This window comes from Ovis aries, chromosome X (genome assembly GCF_016772045.2).
Source record: "Ovis aries strain OAR_USU_Benz2616 breed Rambouillet chromosome X, ARS-UI_Ramb_v3.0, whole genome shotgun sequence".
Classification (NCBI taxonomy): domain Eukaryota; kingdom Metazoa; phylum Chordata; class Mammalia; order Artiodactyla; family Bovidae; genus Ovis; species Ovis aries.
Window position 1 is genome coordinate 68,573,520 of NC_056080.1, and position 25,995 is coordinate 68,599,514.

At 36.3% G+C, this 25,995-nt stretch overlaps 1 protein-coding gene across 16 annotated transcripts in view; it reads right to left on the bottom strand.

Annotated features, from left to right (window-relative positions):
- Positions 1–974: 974 nt before the first annotated feature.
- ATRX (ATRX chromatin remodeler) overlaps positions 975–25,995 on the bottom strand; it is a 275,615-nt gene continuing 250,594 nt past the window's right edge. For 15 of the 16 annotated variants that reach the window (XM_060408304.1, XM_060408302.1, XM_060408303.1 and 12 more), the window contains 5 exons: positions 7,539–7,688; positions 6,569–6,694; positions 5,708–5,803; positions 5,074–5,202; positions 975–4,030 (listed from right to left, as the gene is read on the bottom strand). In XM_060408304.1, coding sequence (XP_060264287.1) covers positions 3,752–4,030; positions 5,074–5,202; positions 5,708–5,803; positions 6,569–6,694; positions 7,539–7,688 — 780 coding nt within the window. In that variant the 3' untranslated portion in view covers positions 975–3,751. The remainder of the gene's footprint in view (positions 4,031–5,073; positions 5,203–5,707; positions 5,804–6,568; positions 6,695–7,538; positions 7,689–25,995) is intronic. The other variant, XM_060408296.1, reaches the window with a different exon arrangement.

The following is a 25,995-nucleotide window of genomic DNA, read 5'->3' on the forward strand; positions in this document are numbered from 1 at the left end:
CTTTCATTCCTTCAATTAAAGCTTTATCTTTATTGTTTTTAACAAAGGCCTCAATTGATATGCTGCTTTCCTTGTCACACCTCCCTTGGTGAAGGTATGCAGTGGTCACTATCAGATTCCTAGACTGAGGGGAAGAGTGATTCCCATAGTTAGTGAAGTGGGCATAATGTATCAGGAAGGTTATTCCAAAGAGAGGGTGGCAGTGTATATGAAAAGAAATTTTACATCAGCACATACTCTTGAGGAGTAAAACTCTTAGGCAGGGGCAAGAAGGACCATTCTTTTATTAGATCCAACATGAGTGATGTGGGCAGTTTGGTTCCTGACAGATATTAAGCTTAGAAACAGTATATATTTTGGATTTTTAATTTTTATTCACTTCCATATAACAGCATATATAAAATGTTGCACAGACAAAAAGCATTTCTGAAACTTGGTCACTCCTTTTAGATTGGCACAGATTACATATTTTTCAAAAAAAATCAATGGTGGAAGAATTTTCATCTCTTTTAAGGCTAGATTTGATTTGGAGATAGCCAAAAGTCACTTGAGACTAAGTCTGGTGAAACATGGTGGGGAATAACCTGAATGTAATTGTTAGTGAAATAAACATGTAAAAGGATGACCTATTTTACTGTTAAAACATCACACAACATGCCACCCTCAAAGGAAAATTTTTACTGGGATATGTAACTGTTTGAAAGTTTTGTTTAGGGTACAGAAATACGTATCTGGTTTTACGACATTACAGGGAGAATGGGCATAGCTAAGGGAAGACTGCAAAATATTCAGCTTCTTTGGAGGCCAGGTGATAATTTCCATCAACCTGCTAGTGCTTCAGGATGATAAGCAGCTTTCGTATCAACTGTGGAGTGGTAGATCTGCTTGACTTAAATGAGTGACACAGCTGTTGGGAAGCAGGAAATGGTGCTGGATTACACACAGACAACCAAAACTAACAAACACACACAGGATTCCTGGTATGTAAATTATTTTTGAGGTTTGAGATCTCCTTTTACAGAATTTAGTATATAACAGATTCAAAAAACAAACTCCTTGACCTCCCAATATTAAATAACTAAATGTGCAAAAGAATCACCATTAAATAGCACATAAAAAGCTATACATTTTCTATGAAACATTATGTGCACAGATTTTCAAAGCTGTGAAAATGCAATAAAGAGCACAACACATTTTGGTCACTTTATTAAATGACATTAAATAGTTTAAGTTTCAACTACTAAACAGCACTTTGAATGGTGAAAACACAGATAGTATTATTGTCATACTTGAATGCTTTTCTTTAAAAACACAATTCCAGTCCTTATGTATATTACAAAACAGCCTTAAAGGAAGAAGTGACATCTTTTCTACAGTACTTAAGATACTCAATACGGAACTGAAAAGCAGTCTAACAGAAACAAAGGCAAGTCTTCACAGCTGTATGATTTCAGCAGCCAAAGCTGGATGATGGACTGAAACATTACTATACAACTGGGACAAAACATATACAATATCACAATACTAAGCAAAAACGCTTTACACCCGAAGAAATAAAACAGGTTACAAAATGTGGAGAATTTAGCAGGCAAAACTGTATTACAAGCAACATTTTAAATCATTTTTTAAGCCATTGCAACTATTTAAAACATCTAAAACAAATATAAAAATGAGCCTTTTAGTATCTTATTGACATGACTTTATCTTTAAATATTTGTTAAAGCTTGATGTTATACTCAAAGTACATATTATGTAGCTAAAATGTCAAGTGAAGATTGTATGCAAACTGATCCAAGTTTTATCCCAAACTATTTCCAATTAACCTTTCTATGTATTATTCTTTAAGTCATAGTTTCATTCATGATGAAAAAGGTTTAGAAGGTTGCCTAAAATTTTGACATTTATGTCTTTGAGCAAGTAATCAGACCATGGTGAAAGTTCCCAGGTTGAGTAAATCAGGTTTAAAGTATTCTGGACTTGTAGAAATACCAACTGATAACAGCTGGCCAGAGTATACTGTCTTCAAATATTTATTTCACAAATCTTGTCTTTTTCATTTCTTCTAAAGTAAAAACACATCCCCCTAGTGAAATAAATTTGATTATATGGCTGGCATAATATCCAAATATGGGAACGTGGAGGGTGGATCCACCAAACCTCGAAATTCTTAGTACTCTTAGTACTTAGTACTCTTGAATGTTCTACCACTAGTTCTTTCAAGATAAAAGTGGACATCTCTTAATTGTCCAAACAACTCGAAACAGTTTTAGCTAACGTTAAACTCATTCTAACTCAGTGATACCTAGAGCAAATCCTCCACCCAGCTTTTTTTTTGGGAATTTGTTAGCTATTTCCACTACATGTTATATCGCCATCTCAAAAATGGTTTCGCCATGTTGAGTTGACTCTCATAGTCTAACAATCTTTTTCTTTAAGAAACTCAAGCAACCAAATTGTACATGAATAAGCATATAGGTCATTTTTACAAGCCTGGATTAAGAAAAACAACAATGTAAAACCTCATAAAAGGGCATTAGATGAATTTTGATTAGAAAATTGCCTCACAGATCTAAACTAAAAAAAAAAAAACTGAGCTTGAAAACAGAATTTATGTAAGAAAATACAGTTGGGGAAAAACAACATACTGATGAGAGAAAAGAAGAGGAAGAGCATAGAAGCCAGTGATCCTTATCTTTAGGAGGAATTACTTCACAATACTGACAGTACTGGGAATTGTTTTAAAGCACATTCCCCATGTGAACTTAAAGTCAGCAATGGTTCTGCCATTTTGATGTTGTTTATAAAACAGGGTGTGAAGCTAACAACCACAACGTCATCCTTAACCTCCTAAAATGCTAGAACTTGATTTTGTTAGTCCACATCCCACTGCCAGCAACAGGATGAAGCACTAGCACTGGCACCAAGCAGTTAAGAGATGTGCCTTATATTAGTGCCAGGAGAGAGAAAATTCAAGTGTGGAAGATAATCCACGACCCTGAAATTTTACCAGTAATTACTTCAGCACATATAACTGAAAATAAAAATGGCAGAAAAGACTAAAGAAGAAAAAGAATTCTCTTCTTAGGCTGTACTTAAGGCTGTTTATACAATGCTAAGATAACTGTAAGACTCCTCCAAGTTTTAGAGCAGTAGTATTTAACAATATTGCACACAATTCTGTGTCAAAGATAACCAACCCTTAGTTTCTAACTTTCAGTCACAGAGATGATATAGCAGGAGCCCAGTTTCAGACTTCAGTCAAAAGAACATTAAAACCATTTCAATCACTTTAGTCAAGAAATGGATAAGTACAAAAGTATTCCATAACTTGAGGAATCAACTCTAAGAACTCAGCTGTGTGTCTTTATATGTAAAGAATGAATATATAAATCAGTATTCTTTCATAAATTCATTAATTTATGACAATTTTATGGTCACTAAAAGCAGGCATAAAAATTTAGAGAGGAAACCTGTGGAGTTGTTACTGTTATGGAAGGACTTGTTTTCACTGAAAACAATTTGAAAGATCTTCTGTACTCAATGTGTGTAAGAAGATTCTAGGCAACATCACTGACAAATGTCAGGAAGAAATGGTATGCCCTATTAAAAAAAATTTTTAAACTAATATGGAAGATTGGCATTTAAGGGGACCAAACTATTTATACAGTTGAGTTCTGTTAAGTCATTGATTCCTAAAAAAATAAAAGATCTTTCTATGATTTTAACAATCTTTTAAGCTTTTAGTGCAAAATCACATTGATTTCCCTGGGGAAGGTCCTGGATTTTTGCTTCTCATTGGGGGTGGTGCACGTTGTAATGGTGGTGGCTGCATACCACCAGCCACTGACTGATACATTCCTCTCATATCAATCTGCTGGTAGTTAGAAGGATTCATGATTAAATTCGGAGGCTTTGGCATCATGAGGTGACCCAGCGTTGCTTGTTGATAAGTCATTTGCTGCTGCTGCTGCTGATTGTACTGTTGCTGGAGCCTTCGGTTCATAAGTATTCGCTGAACACAGCTGATTAACTAAGGAGAGAAAAGGGAGCTGTTACAAGTGCATGACCTGTCTCAAAGAGGCAGTATCAAATTTTGAGTTAAAATCAATTTGTTAAGGGGGTACCATACCAAAAGAAAAACATATTATTGTTATCACCATTACTAATTTGATGGTATTCACAGGACCATTACTGTAGAAACCAGTTAGTAACACCATTTAGGGCTAAATTCTCTTAATGACTTGACTATTGTAGTGTAAGCAGCATTTAAGTTGGTTGCTATAGTAACCTGTCCTGCACTGTGATTAGTCTCAAGTATTAGTCACAGCACTTTTTTGTCAAGTCTCTTTCTTTGTCCTTCTTTTGAATATTTCACATGATGACAGACAAATAAACACTTTTAGTGACAAACACCAAAGGGAAAAGGCACTTGCAGTGGGAGTAATTCCTACCTGCCTACCTAGAATGTCTCAGATTTCCTAAGATAATTTAAAACCACATAATTCTACAGTGCTTTCTAAGTAAAATTCATGCCACAGAAATTGATTCCCTGGTGTCAAGAGTTGAAATTTCCCAGTGCAAGGTAGATGGCTGCCAAACAACCATGCTAACAAAGATAATCAAGGATTCTGGAATATGTTAGCCTTATAAAGAATTACATAATTTAGTAGGAACCTGTGTCATATATCATTTATAGCTCCACTTGTTATCTCAAATTAAATATATTAAAAAGTATACTTATTTCTGGAAGTTGTTTAAAATCAGTAAATGTGGTAAGAAAAGTCTGGCAAAAATTCCTTTCTAGATGTCCAGAATACAAAAGTAAAATTATATGGAAGAGATGCTATGTAAACTTCAAGGAGATTCATTTGGGAAGCTGTTGCTCATTTGCAACAAAAGATATTACCTTTATTTGACATTACTTAGGTTTATGAATAAAATTTCTTCTGGGAATAACCAATGACCATCCATCCAACCACATGTGGGAACAGATATCAACACAGATGTCACACAAACTCGTTATTATAAATTCAAGAAAATTAAACATAACCTAGAGATACTCTGAATTCTTACCATCTGTTGTTTTGTCAACACGTCATTGTAGATTGCCTCTCTTCGTTTGACATCAAGCTCCTGGCTGGCTTGTCTACTTAATGCTAATGCCTGTACCTGGGCCTCTGAGAGATTCATGTTTTCTTTCCACTAGAAGAAAAATTTCTATTTACTACTTATTGCAGTAGAATTGAAGAAAATAAAATATTTATGGTCCTTAAAGATATTCAGGGTTTTTAAAGTTTTCTTTCCCCCTTTTCCTTTAATCTTCTAAAGAAGATGATGATGTAAAAGCAAGGTACTAAACTGTCCACTGTTGTACAAGGGTTAGCTATGCCTAGAGAAAAACTATTTGGATTTAATTCATGCAACTGGTAATTAAATTGTGTTTATATAAACAACACATACATTTCCATGATTAACTGATTTCCCAATTCTTCGATTTTATATTTCTCTTTTGTATCAACATCTAGATAAAACTGAGATATATAGCTTGGCACTATTATACGGTTTACTAGTATTTTACTATTGTAAATCAAGTTATAAGAATTACAGTCTTTCCCCCACAGAAGTAGTGAAGCAAAAAACAAAAATCAGAATGAATGGTGGGAATAAGAATTCCAAGTTGGTGTAAGACAATTGCCAATTAACTTACTACAGCTGAAATTATATCTTCAAGAGGCTGAATCCTCACTGCTGTCACACTGTTTGTTGCTTCCACAACTTTTTCTCTTCCTTGATTAATGAGGTCCTAGAAGAATGCAAGAAATAACTTTATCAGGGCACATAAAAGACAGCTTAGTTTTAAAAGTATAGAGAGCCTTTCTCTTGCCAATATATAGCATGTGGCCTTAAAAATCTTTAAGTAATTGAAAAGTACAGCAAAATTCAGCATCAATAAAATGGAGTAAAACTCATCAGTGAGGGTCTTGGTTAGGAAGATAAAAATTGGGTTCTATTGCACCAATAATTTAATAATTTAAATGACTCCATAAGCACATTTTAAAAAGAAAATCACAGATTCAATTACATTATTTAATTACTGGTATATTAAAACCCAGTCTTTCTTATTTAACTCATCATTGATCCTATTTTTAAATTATTTCATAATACTGTACATTATCATACACTTAAAGTTGCATCTTCACTGCTTTAGAATGTAGATCAATGTGTGTATTTATCCCACTTTCAAACATTAAGTAATTTGTTTATTCAAAATATTTTATAACTGAAGAAAGTGCTATTTCTCTAGCCAGTCAGCTACCCTATTGTTTCTTAATTAAAATAATTCAAACTATATTAATTCGAGGCCTGATTTCTTTGTACTCTGAACAAACCACATTTTATTATAACTATGCTGGTTCAAAAAGGTCAACAAATAAAAGAAAAATTTCTTGGTCTATTCAGAGGTAATCTTTTGGGGAATGTGATATTCCTGCATAGGAAACCCTCAACAACAAGGCACTTGAAATTGCCTTTAATTCAAGGCAAAATACTTTCGTACTTCACAACTTACCTCCAGCTGTTGATTACTCATTGCTGATAGGGCTCCCAAATTGAAAGGAATATAAGGAGTTTGAGAGTTAAAACTGACAGGGGGTAAATTGGTCCCAGTTGGTATGTTGAAACGCATGGTCAGTCCCTACAAACAAAAAATTATGCACTTTCCACATTGTGATTTAAAACTTGAAATTCTACATCACCTACTGGTTGAGAAAAAAATCCACATTCTCAGTTCTAGGAAATTATTAACACTCTTTCACACACAAACAAAACACCCTTTTCATCTGAAACTAAGATCTTATTACATAGAAAGCTTTAACCCCTAAAGGTGTACTCTTTTCTGATAATTCCCACAGTATGGGACAACTCAGAGAATTCTGATGAGACTCCTAGTATCACAATGTTAAAGAAGTTTAGTACAATGAATTAGGTGTTTAAAATGGATTCGGGTATTAGGACAAGGTTTCCCATGCTTAGGCACATTTTTTGCTCAAGTGAGGTGGTATTTAAAACAGAGGTGGAACTATTTTAAATAAAGTTGCTGCTGGAGATTGACACTAATGTCCAATAATGGAGTATTTCTGTGTTCTGATAATTGGTCAAAACTTTGAGTTTGGTACACATGCTAAAGCAACATTTACCCCTACCTCCAAACTCAAGTTCCTGTATGTCTGTTACTACAATAAGGGTGTTGATGGAAGTTAAGTGATGCTAAATATACAGCTTCCCACTAATCTCTCAATTTAGCAAGTGCTAATCAGAAATGAGGTTACTACTGTTTAAGGGGAAACATTTTCTTCTCTACTCTGAGTCTACATCAAAGGTAGCCAAAGCCCATAAACAGACACCCAAACCTGGGGGACTCTGTTCCTGAAGATTTACTATATTATTACTTTTTCCAAATGTGACCCTTTTCTTCCTCCACTGTTCTTTTAAACGACTAACAACAAAAACAACAACAAAAAGCATTTCAGATGAACTACCTTCTTCTCTGCTTCATATTCAGCCCAAGCTGCTTTTCTTTCTTCTTCAGTCAACTCTTCTTCTTCTTTGTGGTCCAAAAGAGAATCATGTTCATGATATCCTACAATATGTTCTTTATGTATTTGAAGAAGTTCTGCAAGTATGGTGTCCTGTTTAGAAAGGTTGAAATAATAGTTATTTTCTCCCTCTGGATCATATCTCCATAGTTCTTTGACCTACTGTTAGTCTAGAAACTAGAAACTCGCTACAATACATATTTCTGATATATATGATAAATTACCTAGAAAACATTCATAATACATACAATACCAGCCTCTTATGTAAGAATGTCATATTTATACAGCATGTTTTAGGGGTTCGATTTTTTAATAACTACTTTTCATCTTTCAAGCTCTCTTCCTCCAACATTTTTCTAATTTTTTCCTATGCATTGTTTTGTGCTTTTTTCAAAGTTGATTAAAAAAAAAGGCTAACATAAGTCTGCTAAATTCAGAGATGCTTTTGCTAAAAATCATGGCTACTCCTGTTCATACATATTTAACACCTGTATTTATTTATTTTGCTGCACCAGGTCTCTTGGTTGCGGCATGCAGGATCTTTGATCTTCGCTGTAGCGTGTGGCATCTTTATAGCTGCAGCATGAGAACTCTAAGTTACAGCATGTGGGATCCAGTTTCCAGACCAGGGATTGAACCTGAGCCCCCTGCACTGGGAGCACCAGAGTCTTAGTCACTGAACCATCAGGGAAGTCCCTTAACAACTTTATTTTCATAATCACTTTACCTACCAACCATTATACTAACAAAAACCAAATCTAAATTAATCAAAACAGCTACAGAACAGTTTAACTGGAACAACAGTTCAGCTCAGTTCAGTCGCTCAGTTGTGTCCGACTCTTCGCGACCCCATGAATCACAGCACACCAGGCCTCCCTGTTCATCACCATCTCACAGAGTTCACTCAGACTCATGTCCATAGAGTCCGTGATGCCATCCAGCCATCTCATCCTCGGTCGTCGCCTTCTTCTCCTGCCCCCAATCCCTCCCAGCATCAGAGTCTTTTCCAATGAGTCAACTCTTCGCATGAGGTAGCCAAAGTACTGGAGTTTCAGCTTTAGTATCATTCCTTCCAAAGAACACCCAGGGCTGGTCTCCTTCAGAATGGACTAGTTGGATTTCCTTGCAGTCCAAGGGACTCACAAGAGTATTCTCCAACACCACAGTTCAAAAGCATTAATTTTTCCACGCTCAGCTTTCTTCACAGTCCAACTCTCACATCCATACATGACCACTGGAAAAACCAAAGCCTTGACTAGACGGACCTTTGTTGGCAAAGTAATGTCTCTGCTTTTGAATATGCTATCTAGGTTGGTCATAACTTTTCTTCCAAGGAGTAAGCGTCTTTTAATTTCATGGCTGCAGTCACCATCTGCAGTGATGTTGGAGCTCAAAAAAATAAAGTCTGACACTGTTTCCACTGTTTCCCCATCTATTTGCCATGAAATGATGGGACCAGATGCCATGATCTTTGTTTTCTGAATGTTGAGCTTTAAGCCAACTTTTTCACTTTCCTCTTTCACTTTCATCAAGAGGCTTTTAAGCTCCTCTTCACTTTCTGCCATAAGGGTGGTGTCATCTGCATAACTGGAACATACAGTCCTTATATTTCAATTGTAAGAAACTCAAATATAAATTAAACTATAAGGACCTAGGATCAAATTTAAATTGATATACATTATTTATCGTTTTATTATCAAAGTGTCATTTTTAAAAGTCATGATGTCTTTTAAGGTTATAAAACTAAAAGCTTAAAACTTGGAATCACTTATATACTCAGTAAGAACCCCAAACTCTGTATGATTATGATTATAAAAGAGACACACAAAAATGGAGATCATGGGGTGTGGAGGTTAAAGTGAACCATGGGTATGTCACTTGCTAACAAACAGTTTAAAATATTCACAAGCTGTTTATTAAGAAATTAAAGATGAAAACCTGGATATATAGAAAGCAAATTAATTCACTTTACAAAAGGACTTTCTATAGCTTCTAACAGCAAGTTTCCTTAGAATACACTTTCTAAACTGAGTGATTTTAATGAAGGAATGTAAATAATGACTGGTCAAAGGAAGGTACAGGGAAGCATATAGCACATTAAATTTAACCTACATTAAATAATGCTTAATGCCTCCATAAGTTTTAGCATAGACAAAGCCCACACAAAGAATTTTGTCTTTACATCTTCAACCATATCTAGAGTATACGATCTAGCACAAGACAGGAGCTCAAATGTTTGTTATATAACTCAAGATGAAAAGTTCAACTCATGCTTTTTCTGTACAAAAGCAAATGCTGACACCAATTCCAACTATTTTGATACCTGGTATTATGTTAAAAACTTTTTATCTTGCCACATCAATACACACTTGAAAGAATCACTTCATAATTTCATGAAAGAAAATGATTTTTTAATGGATATATCTGTAATTAAGATTTTACTATTAATTTTGAATGCATGTGCTATTTCTTTGGTTGAAAACATTAAAAGACCATACAAGGTTCAAGAAAGAAAGTCTACTGGTGGAATGCATATATGCTAATAGATTTAGTTCTTTATTTTTTGGTTTATTTCTTTTAAAATGTTAACTAAACATTTCTCTTCTGCACCAGTATAGAAATCTGCCATCAAAGCTGACTTTCTCTGGCCTATGGCATACAGAACATGTTTATCACAACTAGATAGATCTCCAAAGTTCAGAGTTACTAACCAGGCAAGCAGAGAGATAGGGCAATCTGAATTAAATTTTGTTAAAAGATAATGCTTCCTTAGATGTGTGTCTCCCATGGTTACCCCACCCCACTCCATGTGTGACTCAGAAGAAAGGCATGTAATAAAACCAGATAACATTGACTAATATTTTTAGCAAGTGACCATGCCAAATATAATTAGGAAGGTGTTCTACAAAATACCAAATAAATTACAAAATAGAAATGTCCTATGGACAATCCCAATTACACTTCTGTCTGACAATAAGTGATGTTATTAAAAGAACTGTAGTCAAAAAGCACTTCATTTCTCTAAGACAGTAACCTAAGGGAAAGAGCAGCAGAAATTGAATTTTTTTTTTCAGCTGTATGCTTCTCTCTATAATAGTGGATAATAACTTAATCTAGTTATGACTGTGAGTTAAACATGGATGAAATGCTCTACAGTTACATGTGTAACAGGATGATATAAGAATAGCAGGAATAAATGAAATACCCAATTCTCTGAAAAGTAACACTATGTCAATTAAGTATAGCAATTATTTCTCAATTATAAATGCCATGATTCATATATTAACTACTTTTTATGATTAGAGAAAAAGCCTTTCCAGAAATGCATGCACACATATACACACAAACGACACTCATATATACCCTTTTTAAAAAGTGTCTGTATTCTGATTTTCAAAGTCCAAACTTATCATCTTGAAATTGGTAGAAAATAATGTTCAGACAGGCAAAATAACTTTTTTTCCAATCACAGAGCTACAGACTAGCTGGGATTAGAAGATAAATTTCCTGACTCCTATCCAGTGATCATTCTATCACACTGTAAAGAATGACCATTTTCTTGAGGCATGGTTCCTCCATTTCCCAGATCTATTCTCTTTAAAAAAGAATTCCCTAAAGGATTCCAGAGGAAGGAGAAACTTAGGTAGGTCTTTTTTTTCCCTCACTTTTAACACTTTGGTTCTTTTTGAAGTTTTTAGAAACAAGTATGTTAATTTTTTAATAAAAGAAAATATAAAAGCTTAAATAAAAACAATATATAGACACAAACTTATAAAAGGCCAGTTCATGCTTAGCCTGAACCTGACAAGAACTGTTTTACCATTTTCATCTTCAGGAGATAGTCATTTTATGAAATCCCATTTCTGAAACCTTTAAATGTCTTCTCCCCACCAGATTTAAGATCTATGCTATCAAGCCAAACATGATTGCCTAATTATGGTTAGACTATGATTCGGCTTCCACCCACACAATAACTTTCATTTTGACCCACAGTCAATTAAAATGCCAACAAATCAGAGGAAAAGTGCATGTGACTTACCTTTGTATCATTAAAAACTTTTGGACCCTTTTCCTAAAACATAACCTCCCTCCTAACATCAAGCCAAATAACCATATTGCTTTTACTAGCCACAACACTCCCTTGTTTTCAGAATTTTTAAAATTTTTAATGGAAATGATGTTATAATTCTGGTTATAAAACCTAGAGATAACTAACAGTAACATTTGTGTATATCCCTCCACACATTTATATTTTACACATGTATGTGTATATAAATTTTCACATAAAAATGGGATTGTACTATACTTTGCTACTCTATTTTAAAACCTACTTTTCTGCCTTAATATCTTTCCATGAACATTATTTTACACAAACTACAAAACCTTCATTGGTTTTAATTGTGTACATTATATAGATATATTTATCATCTATTTAATTATTCTCAAGAGTTTATTATATGTTTATGTCACTTCTAGTTTTTAATTATCACTAAATCTGCAATGAAATAGGTTAATGGGTAAATTTTAATGTATATCAACCACTTGTTCATACAATAATATGCCAACAATACTCAAGGACTTAGACAAGTACCTTTACCATTATCTTCATTTTAACAAAGAAAAGACTACATGTAAGCTAACTGACTTTTAAAGGAACAAGATTCATTTATACATTTCAGAAGTAGGAAAGCAGAAATCTTTCTTCGAGAGTGTTGTATAAGACACACTAAGAGGAAAAAAAAGATACAGGATTTCTGATACAAACTGTTTCTACAACTTTCCCATTTAAATTAATTGCAACATACTGTCAATACAAGAAATAGATGATGAAATGAATAGGGCAAAAAATATCTGCAACAGGATCCTCAGAGTATTTCTTTGGGAAGAAAAGTTTTGCAAAGTCTAGTGCAAGTAATAAAAACTAATAAAGAAAAATTTTATCCCAATATACAATATGATCAGAGAGAGGTTTTTTTGTTATTTCCCCCTTAAACCATGCATTTATATTAGTTGCTATAGTAACACTACTATTGAAAATAATACTGGAACAGAATCTATAATCACTCAGCCAACAGTCATCAAAATGAGGTTTAAATTATATCCAAATGTGTACCTTTACTTTTCTTTGTCTAAACGTTGTTTCTCCTTAAATAAGTGAAAAACTTGTAAGCTGGGAAAACCATGGTCTATATTCTAGCTAACAACCTAAATTAGCTTGAGCTTTAAAATGACTAGTCCAATTAATAAATGAAAATTAATGATAAACTACAAGTTTAAGTTAATCACTTAGAAGTTTAAAGTATTTGGCAAGCTGATAAAAATTTCCATTTAATGAATTATGAGATTCAACCTTGAAAATAAAAATTTAAAAAAACAATCAAGCTTTGCCTAGGGGTGGGGGCAGGGGTTTGCCATGTTTCAAAATATTTCACTTGCTTTCAATTTGAATTTGAGTATTATATCCAGAAATATCACTAGAATACTTACATGCCACAGGATCCACTCAAAAAGCTATGAAAAAAATTCCTTTTATTAAATAAGTCTAGATTCTTAATAAAGAAAGTCAATATTCCTAGTCAAAAAAGTTTCTACTTTCAAATTTAAAGCCCGTTTCTTCCCTAACTACCCAAGGGGGGAAAATGCAACATATTTGAAAGTAACTAGAGAGCTATTAAGGAGAAGGCAATGGCAACCCACTCCAGTACTTTTGCCTGGAAAATCCCATGGATGGAGGAGCCTGGTAGGCTGCGGTCCATAGGGTCGCGAAGAGTCTGACACGACTGAGCGACTTCACTGTCACTTTTCACTTTCATGCATTGGAGAAGGAAATGGCAACCCACTCCAGTCTTCTTGCCTGGAGAATCTCAGGGACGGGGGAGCCTGGTGGGCTGCCGTCTATGGGGTAGCACAGAGTCAGACACGACTGAAGCGACTTAGCCTAAGCAGCAGCAGCAGAGAGCTATTAAATGAAGTTCACATACCACCTCATATCAGATTTTGAGGTCAGTTCAGTTCACTTCAGTCGCTCAGTCGTGTCCGACTCTTCGCAACCCCATGAATCACAGCATGCCAGGCCTCCCTGTCCATCACCAACTCCCAGAGTTCACTCAGATTCAGGTCCATTGAGTCAGTGATGCCATCCAGCCATCTCATCCTTGGTCATCCCCTTCTTCTCCTGCCCCCAATCCCTCCCAGCATCAGAGTCTTTTCCAATGAGTCAACTCTTCGCATGAGGTGGCCAAAGTACTGGAGTTTCAGCTTTGGCATCATTCCTTCCAAAGAAATCCCAGGGTTGATCTCCTTCAGAATGGACTGGTTGGATCTCCTTGCAGTCCAAGGGACTCTCAAGAGTCTTCTCCAACACCACATAAACCTTACAAAGAGTATTTATAAATATAATCCAGATTCTCAAATTGTAGGTAAGAATAAGTGACAACTGTAGAACTTGTAACTTTCAAGGAAAGAAAAGGCAGGCCTGCCAAACTGACACTTCCTTGTCCTTTTTAGTTGCTTAGTCGAGCCCAGCTCTTTGTCATGCCATGGACTGTAGCCCACCAGGCTCCTATGTACATGGGATTCTCCAGGCAAAGATACTGGAGTGTTTTGCCATCTCCCTCTCTAGGGGATCTTCCTGACCCAGGGATCAAACCAGTAGAGATTAAAAGCTAGAATCTCCTTTGATAAGAATGTTTGATACTCAATTAACATTTAAAGAACTAGATACTATATTTAGCATTTAACCTTTAAAATTTGGTTATCCATTACAATTCTTATACATGACATAGGCCATTCACTGTGAGGTAAAGAGTGCCATTCTATATTTTCATATGACTGTAGTGAACTGTGGTGTTGGAGAAGACTCTTGAGAGTCCCTTGGACTGCAAGGAGATCCAACCAGTCCATTCTGAAGGAGATCAGCCCTCGGTGTTCTTTGGAAGGAATGATGCTAAAGCTGAAACTCCAGTACTTTGGCCACCTCATGCGAAGAGCTGACTCATTGGAAAACACTTTGATGCTGGGAGGGATTGGGAGCAGGAAGAGAAGGGGACGACAGAGGATGAGATGGCTGGATGGCATCACTGACTCGATGTACGTGAATCTGAGTGAACTCTGGGAGGTGGTGATGGCCAGGGAGGCCTGGCGTGCTGTGATTCATGGGTTGCAAAGAGTCGGACATGACTGAGCGACTGAACTGAACTGAGTGACTTTCTAGAGGTTGCAGCTTTCCAAGAAGAGCCTGAATTGGAACTCAATTCTTATATTATACAATCTGGAGTTCACATCATTTCTTTAGTTTATTAACAGTGTTACATCCTCTAACTCAACCATAGGCGTGCTATAAAAAGTATATGAAAATAGGAGGGAAAGTAGTTTTTTTGGCAGTTCAAATTACATTTAAAGAAAGAAAACATTAAAATGTTAAAATGGTTTAAAAAACGGTGTAAGATCAACTAGTGAATCTTATTTTGATCAAATCTCTCCCATAATTTATACTCCTTTTAAGGTTCTAAGGTAATAAATTTGATACAAAAAGCTTAGTCATGAAAACCTTAGTCAATGAAGAGATATTCACCTACTTAATTTCCCTATAAGTATTACAGTTTCAGTTTTCCACTGTCCCTATTCCTGGAAGTGTTACAAGACACATTTGAACCAATCAACCTCAATAACATATTTTAGGGTATTAAAATACTGTGGCACTCAAGTTATCTAGAGTAATTCACAATCACTGTCATTTCAACATGTTAGTTATATCCTTCTGAACTCCTCTAAATGAAAATGAAAAAAAAAAAAAACTGAGCAGACATATAGCCTTGCTTACCATGTTTCTCTCTACAACAATTTTATGTATAAACATCAGTATAATTTTGCAGGAATCAACTGATTTGATTAAAAGAAAAAGACAGCCTTTTTAGAGGAAAGTTTAATTGCAGAATAGTGAAGAATCTACCTGCAATGCAGGAGACACGAGTTCAATCCCTGGGTCATCAAGATCCCCCAGAGAAGGAAATGGCAACCCATTCCAGTATTCTTGCCTGGAAAATACCATGGACAGAGGAGCCTGGTGGGCTACAGTTCATGGGGTCATGAAAGAGTCAGACATGACCTAGCAACTAAACAACATATATGTGTGTGTTGTGCATGTGTGTACACACACACACAGTTATATAACTTTTTCAATTGGGAGGCTTTACATGTAGTAGTAAAGGGTCACAGGGTCTAGAGTACTGCTCCAACAGCATTCTGGGCAATGATGGAATGTGCTGTGTCTGCACTGTCTGATTTGGTAGCCACTAGTCACATGTCAGAGAAGGCAATGGCACATGTAGCCTCTGAGCACTTGAAAAGTGACTAATGTGTCTGAGAAACTAAGATTTTAATATTTTTTCCTTGGTCAGTTAACTGGGATCAATAAAAGACTCTTATCAGGTTTTATTTACCACTTTCTCTTATATTCAATACCTTTTCTAAAGGTCTAAAGCAGACTCTCAATTAAAAAAAATTAACAATGTATTCCCATACACAGAGAGTAGTTTTTACACCTTAACCATGTCTTTCTAATGACAAATTCATTGGACAAGATCGACAAGACAAATTATCTGATGTCAGAATTGTCCTAGAAAATTCTAGATATATGGCTGTCATAATTATAGAAGGACCAGTAAGTTATTACCTGTTCTAAGAACATACATATGTAAATAAATTTTAGCTGATGCTTAAAGGATACTTCTCATTACCTACAAAGAAAGCATAATAAGCCAAAGCAATTTATTTATGTGAGGATCTAATCAACTTATTGCTCTTGTTTTACCAGAGACTGAAGCACAAAGAGCAAATGATTGTTAGTAAAATTTCTTATGCTTATTTAAAGTACCTTGTTGAATTTTTTCCCTTCTCTCTTTAAAAGAATTTTAATTTCATTATTATTATTGTGGTATAGCTGATATACAATATCATATGTTTCAAGTGTGCAACGTAGTGATTCACAATTTTTAAAGGTTATACTCCATTTATAATGATAAAATACTGTCTATATTCCCTGCACTATACAATATATGGCTTCCCTGGTGGCTCAGAGGTTAAAGCGTCTGCCTGCAATGCGGGAGACCTGGGTTCGATCCCTGGGTCGGGAAGATCCTCTGGAGAAGGAAATGGCAACCACTCCAGTATTCTTGTCTGGAGAATCCCATGGACGGAGGAGCCTGGAGGGCTACAGTCCACGGGGTCACAAAGAGTTGGACACGACTGAGCGACTTCACTTTCACTTTCACTTATACAATATATCCTTGTAACTTATTTTATACATAATAGTTTGTACCTCTTAACCCCCTACCTTTATCTTGCTCCTCCTCCCTTCCAGCTCCTCACTTGTAACCACTAGTTCATTTTCTACATCTGTGAGTCTGTTTCTGTTATATTCACTAGCCTGGTATATTTTTAGATTCCACATGTAAGTGACATCCTACAGTATTTGTCTTTCTCTGGCTGACTTATTTCACTAAGCAAAATAGCCTTCAAGCCTATCTATGTTATTGCAAATGGTAAAATTTCATTTTTTATGGCTGAGCAGTATTCCATTGTATATATAAATTACCACATCTTGTTTATTCATTTATCTGTTGATAAACACCTAGGATGCTTCCATATCTTGGCTATTGTAAGTAATGCTGCTATGAACACAGGGGTGCACCTAGTTTTTGAATTGCTATTTTCATTTTTTGGGATATATACCCAAAAGTATAATTGCTGGGTCATCTGGTAGTTCCATTTTTAGTTTTCTAAGAAACCTCTTTTGAAATTCTAACTTTGCTCCTTAATAACTGGGTAATCTCTCAGAACCAATTCCCTTACTACAAAGGGGTAATACCACCTGAAACTCACAGGATTATTGTAAGGATTAAAAGAGATTATGTTTTTGAAAGGAACATAGCACAAGCACTTCATATGCATTACTTCCTTTTCCCCATAACTTGCCTTATCTTTTTTTAAAGAATATTAATCTCATTTTACACACCATCTATGAAACATTCTTGCCAGAAAACATCTGCCATGAATCTAATCAAACTTTTGGATCTAATTTTCAGTTTACAGAATATATAAGATTTAGAACTTCAAATTCACCATTAGGAAATAAATCCAGAATAGAGGGAGGGAAGGTGACTGCACTAAATTAAAGAAATATATAGAGAGACACCACAACCAAGTACAGTACGCCTTGAGTGGATCCTGGTTTGAACAAAGAAACTGTAACAAACATTTTTAAGACAAGTTGGTTAATCTGACTATTAATATGGATGTGGCATTTGATGATGCTAGGAAATTAAGAATGATTAATTTTATGGTATTGTGATCATAATTTAGAGATTTATAGTAAAATATTTACAACTAAAATATATTCTTATAATTTAAAATTTTTAGAAAAATAGAGGCAAATGTGGTGAAATATTAACAACTATTAAATCTAGGTGATGGGTATATGGGTATACATTACATTTTTCTGGTTTGAAAATTTCACAATAGGAATAATTTTTAATTAACTTTCTAAACATATTTTCTCTGTAATAAGGTAAACAGTAGACTATATGGCAGAATTCTGGGACAGCCCAAAGTTGGAAAGGCGGATCTGTATGCATTTTAGCCTTAGTTAGCTCGCTATTTTAGCAAATAAGTTTCCTCCAAGTTACCTCTCTACACATGTTTGAAAAACCTAAACCGAATACATAAATGCATGATGACGCTGTTCTAAGAACTTCATATGAATTATCAAATTAGTCACAATAACTCTATGAAGTACACGCTATTTTTAACCCCCTTATTGACTGATGCAAAATCTAAGATCATATTTCAGCATGGGGTGCTGGTTCCCTTCCTGACAATCAACCTACAGGAAAAACTACAGAAGGTAAAATGAAACATGTAGTCCAGGAACTTAGAGAGATACACGTGTGTGTGCAACATCACGAGGGTGACAAAATGGGCATCATATGCCACCTGAGGCAGATCTATTAAAAAAATAATTCAGAGTAAGCATGATAAGGGAAGATATTAGCAATACAAAATTGAAATAAAACATATCTTAGAAGTGTCAAATGAAGTATTTCAGATAAAAAATAATCACTGAAATAAATAACTCAATGGATAGTTTAAGTATCAGGAGAAGTACAGCAGAAGACTAACTTAGCTAGGAGATCATACTGAGACACTTTCACAGAAGATAGCAGGAAAGGATAAAGAAATAGGAAATGCACAAGAAAAGCTAAAAGATATGGAAGCTGAAAGTGTAATAACAGTCTCAGAAAGTGAAGTCACTCAGTAGTGTCTGACTCTTTGTGACCCCATGGACTGTAGCCTGCCAGGCTCCTCCGTCCATGGGATTTTCCAGGCAAGAGTACTGGAGTGGGTTGCCATTGCCTTCTCCGAAACAGTCTCAGAAGGAGATGCAAATAAAAATGGAGAGAATGAGTTTTTTATAGTAGATACTAATTTCCCAGAATGACAGATCAAGAAAATGAGGCACAGAGAAGTCAAGTAACTTGATATGGTCAAGATTCAAACCTCAGTCTTGCCTGAGAGCTCTTGACCTTAACCACCATGCTATAGTGACTCAGTACGGAAGATCAATATATTCAGCATCAAAGATAATTAAGGAGGATTGGAATTAGCTGTGCCACTTTAGGATTTTGCAGTAACTAAAAGATAAAATCTATACTCTCCACTATTACACACCTCTTAGTTCAGTTCAGTTCAGTCGCTCAGTCGTGTCCAACTCTTTGCGACCCCATGAATCGCAGCATGCCAGGCCTCCCTGTCCGTCACCATCTCCCGGAGTTCACTCAAACTCACGTCCATCGAGTCCGTGATGCCATCCAGCCATCTCATCCTCTGTCGACCCCTTTTCCTACCCCCAATCCCTCCCAGCATCAGAGTCTTTTCCAATGAGTCAACTCTTCGCATGAGGTGGCCGAAGTACTGGAGGTTCAGCTTCAACATCAGTCCTTCCAAAGAACACCCAGGGCTGATCTCCTTCAGAATAGATTGGTTGGATCTCCTTGCAGTCCAAGGGACTCACAAGAGTCTTCTCCAACACCACAGTTCAAAAGCATCAATTTTTCCGCACTCAGCTTTCTTCACAGTCCAACTCTCACATCCATACATGACCACAAGAAAAACCATAGCCTTGACTAGATGGACCTTTGTTGGCAAAGTAATATCTCTGCTTTTCAATATGCTGTCTAGGTTGGTTATAACTTTCCTTCCAAGGAGTAAACGTCTTTTAATTTCATAGCTGCACTCATCACCTGCAGTGATTTTGGAGCCCAAAAAATTAAAGTCTGACACTGTTTTCTCTATTTTCCCATCTATTTCCCATGAAGTGATGGGGCCAGATGCCATGATGTTCGTTTTCTGAATGTTGAGCTTTAAGCCAACTTTTTCACTTGCCTCTTTCACTTTCATCAGGAGGCTTTTTAGTTCCTCTTCACTTTCTGCCATAAGGGTGGTGTCATCTGCATATCTGAGGTTATTGATATTTCTCCGGGCAATCTTGATTCCAGCTTGTGCTTCTTACACACCTCTATAACACTGCAAATGCCTTTCCATAAATTCACAGTATTAAGAAGAAAGGTGATGAAGTAGAGAAAAGGGAACCCTTTTGCACTGTTGGTGGGAAGTAAATTGGTGCAACCACTATGGATAACAGTATGGAGTGTCCTGAAAAAATTAAAAATAAAACTACCATATATACGATCCAGCAATTTCACTCCTGGGTATTTATCCAAAGAAAACTAAAATACTAACTCAAAAAGATATTTGCAAATCCAACTTTAATGCAGCATTGCTTATAACAGCCAAGACATGGAAACAACCTAAGTATAATCCATGGATGAATGAATTAAAAAAATGGGTATATACAATGGTGCACACAATTGAATATTGCTGAACAAAAAAAAAGAAAATCCTGCCATTTGTAACAACATGGATGGGTGGTGAAGTCATTATGCTAAGTGAAATATGCTATAAAAATATGCTAACTGAGAAAGAAAAATATTGTACAACCTCACTTTATGTGGAATATAAAAAAGCTGTAATTATAGAAACAGAGTAGAATGATGGCTACAAGAAGCTGAAGTGTATGTGAAATGGAGAGATGTTTGCCAAAGGGTACACATTTACAGTTATAAGCTGTTGAGCAAGTTCTGGTGATATACTGTACAGTGTATTGGCCACAGTTAATAATGTTGCTGCTGTTGTTCAGTGGCCCAGTTGTGTCCGAATCTTTGCAACCCCATGGACTGCAGCACGCCAGGCCTCCCTGTCCTCACCATCTCCCAAAGTTTCCCCAAGTTCATGTCCATTGATCAGTGATGCCATCCAGCCATCTCATCCTCTGACGTCCTCTTCTTCTGTCTTCAATCTTTCCCAGCATCAGGAACTTTTCCAATGAGTCAGCTATTCACATCAGATTACCAAAATACTGGAGCATCAGGTTGAGCATCACTCTTTCCACCGAGTATTCATGGTTGATTTCTCTTAAGATTGACTAGTTTGATCTCCTTGCTGTCCCAGGGACTCTCAGGAGTCTTCTCCAGCACCACACTTCGAAGGCATTGATTCTTTGGCATTCTGTCTTCTTTATGGCCCAGCTCTCACAACCATACGTGACCACTGAGAAAACCATAACCTTCCTTGACTATGCCAACTTTTGCTGGCAGAACAATGTCTCTGCTTTTCAACATACTGTCTAGGTTTGTCATGGCTTTCCTGCCAAGAAGCAATCATCTTCTGATTTCATGGCTGCTGTCACCATTTGCAGTGATTTTAGAGCCCAAGAAGAGGAAATACGTCACTACTTCCACCTTTCCCCTTCTACTTGCCATGAAGTAATGGGGCCAGATGCCATGATCTTAAGTTTTTTTAATACTTAGTTTTAAGCCAGCTCTTTCACTTTCCTCCTTCAACCTAATCAAGAGGCTCTTTAATTTCTCTTCCCTTTCTGTGGTGGATTCATGTCAATGTATGGCAAAACCAATACAGTATTGTAAAGTAAAAAAAGAAAAAAAAAAAAGAAAAAGACCATCCCCAAGAAAAAGAAACGCCAAAAAGCAAAATGGCTGTCTGAGGAGGCCTTAAAAATAGCTGTGAAAAGAAGAGAAGTGAAAAGCAAAGGAGAAAAGGAAAGATATAAGCATCTGAATGCAGAGTTCCAAAGAATAGTAAGGAGAGATAAGAAAGCCTTCCTCAGCCATCAATGTAAAGAAATAGAGGAAAAGAACAGAATGGGAAAGACTAGAGATCTCTTCAAGAAAATTAGAGACACCAAGGGAACATTTCATGCAAAGATGGGCATGAAAGGACATAAAGGACAGAAATTGTATGGACTGAACAGAAGCAGAAGATATTAAGAAGAGGTGGCAAGAATACACAGAAGAACTGTACAAGAAAGATCTTCACGACCCAGATAACTACGATGGTGTGAGAGTTCCAGAAAAACATCTATTTCTGTTTTATTGACTTATGTCAAAGCCTTTGACTGTGTGGATCACAATAAACTGTGGAAAATTCTTCAAGTGATGAGAATACCAAACCACCTGACCTGCCTCTTGAGAAACTTGTATGCAGGTCAGGAAGTAACAGTTACAACTGGACATGGAACCACAGACTGGTTCCAAATTGGAAAAGGAGTATGTCAAGGCTGTATACTGTCACCCTGCTTATTTAACTTATATGCAGAGTACATCATGAGAAACGCTGGACTGGAGGAAGCACAAGCTGGAATCAAGATGGCCGGGAGAAATATCAATAACCTCAGATATGCAGATGACACCACCCTTATGGCAGAAAGTGAAGAACTAAAGAGCCTCTTGATGAAAGTGAAACAGGAGAGTGAAAAAGTTGGCTTAAAGCTCAACATTCAGAAAACGAAGATCATGGCATCTGTCCCATCACTTCTTGGCAAACAGATTCAGAAACAGTGGAAACAGTGGCTGTCTTTATTTTTGGGGGGCTCCAAAATCACTGCAGATGGTGACTTCAGCCATGAAATTAAAAGACGCTTACTCCTTGGAAGGAAAGTTATGACCAACCTAGATAGCATATACAAAAGGAGAGGCATTACTCTGACAACAAAGGTCTGTCTAGTCAAGGCTATGGTTTTCCAGTAGTCATGTATAGATGTGAGAGTTGGACTATAAAGAAAGCTGAGCGCTGAAGAATTGATGCTTTTGAACTGTGGTGTTGGAGAAGACTCTTGAGAGTCCCTTGGACTTCAAGGAGATCCAACCAGTCCATCCTAAAGGAAATCAGTCCTGAGTGTTCATTGGAAGGACTGATGCTGAAGCTGAAGCTCCAATACTTTGGCCACCTGATGGGAAGAGCTAACTCATTTGAAAAGACCCTGATGCCGGGAAAGATTGAGGGCAGCAGGAATAGGGGACGACAGAGGATGAGATGGTTGGATAGCATCACTGACTCAATGGACATGGGTCTGGGTAGAGTCCAGCAGTTGGTGATGGACAGGGAGGCCTGACATGCTGCAGTTCATGGGGTCGCAAAGAGTCGGACACGACTGAGCAACTGAACTGAATAGTGTAGGGCCACCCGAGATGGACGAGTCATAGTGGAGAGTTCTAGCAAAATGTGATCCAATGGAGGAGGGAATGGCAAACCACTCCACTATACTTGCTGTTAGAACCTCATGAAGTGTATAAAAGGACATAGTTAATAATACTGTATTGTATATTTGAAAGTTGCTAGGAGAGAAGATCTTAAAACTTCTCTTTAAAAAATCTAACTATGTGCGATAATGGATGTTAACTAGACTTATTGCAGTGATCATTCTGCAAGATACACATATATCAAATCATTATGTTGTACATCTGAAACTAACATAAATTTATATATCAATCATATCTCAATGGGAAAAAGCCAGATATAAAAAAGAAGGATAAAAGAAGTGTGATGTCCTATCAATGTAGAGTGCCCCAATTCACTATATTTTCACAAGTTACTTATGTAACATATGGAGCACAGCACAGTGTGGTAGTTAAAGGGTATGGGGTCTAGAGTCACTACACTGAGATCAAATGCAGGTGAAACCACTTCTCTCTGTCATAATTTCATCACCTATAAACAGAAATAAACTCTACCAGCTTTGTAAGATGGCTATAAGAATTCAATGCTAGTAAAGCCCTTAATACAGTACCTTGCTGCTGGGAAAACTGTACAACTATGTGTTTAAAGAATGAAATTAGAACATTCTCTAACACCATGCACAATGCGCTCAAAATGGATTAATGGCTTAAATGTTAAGACCAGATGCTATAAAACTCCTAGAGGTAAATACAGACAGGACACTCTTTGACAGAAATCAGAGCAAAATCTTTTTGGATTTGTCTCTGGGAGCAATGGAAATAAGAATGAACCAAATGGGACCTAATTAAACTTAGAAGCTTTTGCACAGCAAAGGAAACCATAAACAAAATGAAGACAACATACAGACAGGGAGAAAATACTTGCAAATGATGCAACCAACAAGGTATTAATCTCCAAAATATACAAACAGCTTATATAGCTTAACATCAAAAAACAAACAACTCGATCAAAAAATAAGCAAAAGTTCTAAATAAACATTTCTCCAAAGAAGACATACAGATAGCCGAAAAGCACATGAAAAGATGCTCAACACTGCTAATTACTAGAAAAATGCAAATCAAAATTACAATGAGGTATCACCTAACACTGGTCAGAATGGCTATCATCAAATAATCCGCAAGCAATAAATGCTGGAGAGGATGCGGGAAAAAAGAAACTCTCCTATACTGTTGATGGGAATGTAAACTGGTACAGTTCCTATGAAGAACAGTATGGATATTCCTTAAACAACTAAAAATGGAGCTGTTATATGATCCTGCAATTCCACTCCTGGAGAGAAAACCATAATTCGAAAAGATACACACACCCTACTGTTCACTGTAGCACTGTTCACAACAGCCAAGACATGGAAGCAACCTAACCATTCACTGACAGATGAATGGATAAAGATGTCACACACACACACACACACACACACACACACACACACACACACACACGAATATTATTCAGCCATAAAAAGAATGAAGTAGTGCCATTTGCAGCAACATGGAAGGAGCTAGAGATTATACTAAGTGAACTAAACCAGGCAGAGAAAGACAAATATATACCACTTATTTGTGGAATCTAAAAAAAAAATGATACAAATGAACTTATTTACAAAACAGAAGGAGACTCAAAGATTTAAAACACAAACTTATGTTTACCAAAGTGAAAAGGGGGACCAGGGAAGGGATAAATTAGGAGACTGGGTCTAACATATATAGATAACTATATACAAAATAGGTAACCAACAAGGATCTACTGTATATCACAGGGAACTATACTCAATATTTTATAATAATCTATCCTACAAGGGAAAAAAATCTGAAAAGGAACACGTATACTTATGTGTGTGTGTGTGTGTATATATCTCTCAATCACTACTTTGTGCACCTGAAACTAATATTGTAAATCAACTATACTTCAATAGAAAATAAATAAAAACTCTGACATACACTCATTTCAGAACCATGTACCTATTTTTCTTCTCATAGCATTGATCACTGTCATACTTTACATTTTATGTATTTATTGGTGGTGGTTTAGATGCTAAGTCATGTCCAACTCCTGCAACCCCATGGACTGTAGCCTGCCAGGCTCCTCTGTCCATGGGATTCTCCAGGCAGGAATACTGGAGTGGGTTGCCATTTCCTTCTCCATGTCTTTATTAATACCTTCTTTATCATCTCTCCCCACTCACACTGCAATGGAAGCTTCATAAGAGCAGGGCTTTTTGTCTGCTTTATGTGTTGCTGTAACCCCAGGATGTTGAACAGTGCCTGGCACATAATAGGTACAGAATACATTTTGGGGAAGTGAATAAAAGTCAGCTTCCTCCCTCCCTCCTCTTATCCTATGAATAGAGGGTTTAAACTGTGTTTTCACTAGCTTCTTTCATAATTTCTGAAAGCTGGGAATAACTCAGGCTCTTTAAGACAGATTAGATGAACACACACCCACCTTCTGCCTAATTTTAAAAAATTCCAACCTAGATCTAGGCATTAAATAGTCACCAGCCTGCTTCACATCTTTGTTTGGAATTAAGGAACCGTGAATTAATTTGTTCTCACTTTTAACTAAATTAAGGGCAAATGTCGCAAGTTCAGAAACACTGCCCCTGATCTAGTAGTGGAAGGACTTTTTCCTTAGTTGGTAGGAGGGGAAGGAATGCCTTTTAAAAATGCCAGCCATCAGATTAAAATGCCTTTGTTTTTGATGATTTACGTAAAAATTGTGCTCAATCTATTTTCAAAATTTCCATGTTTAA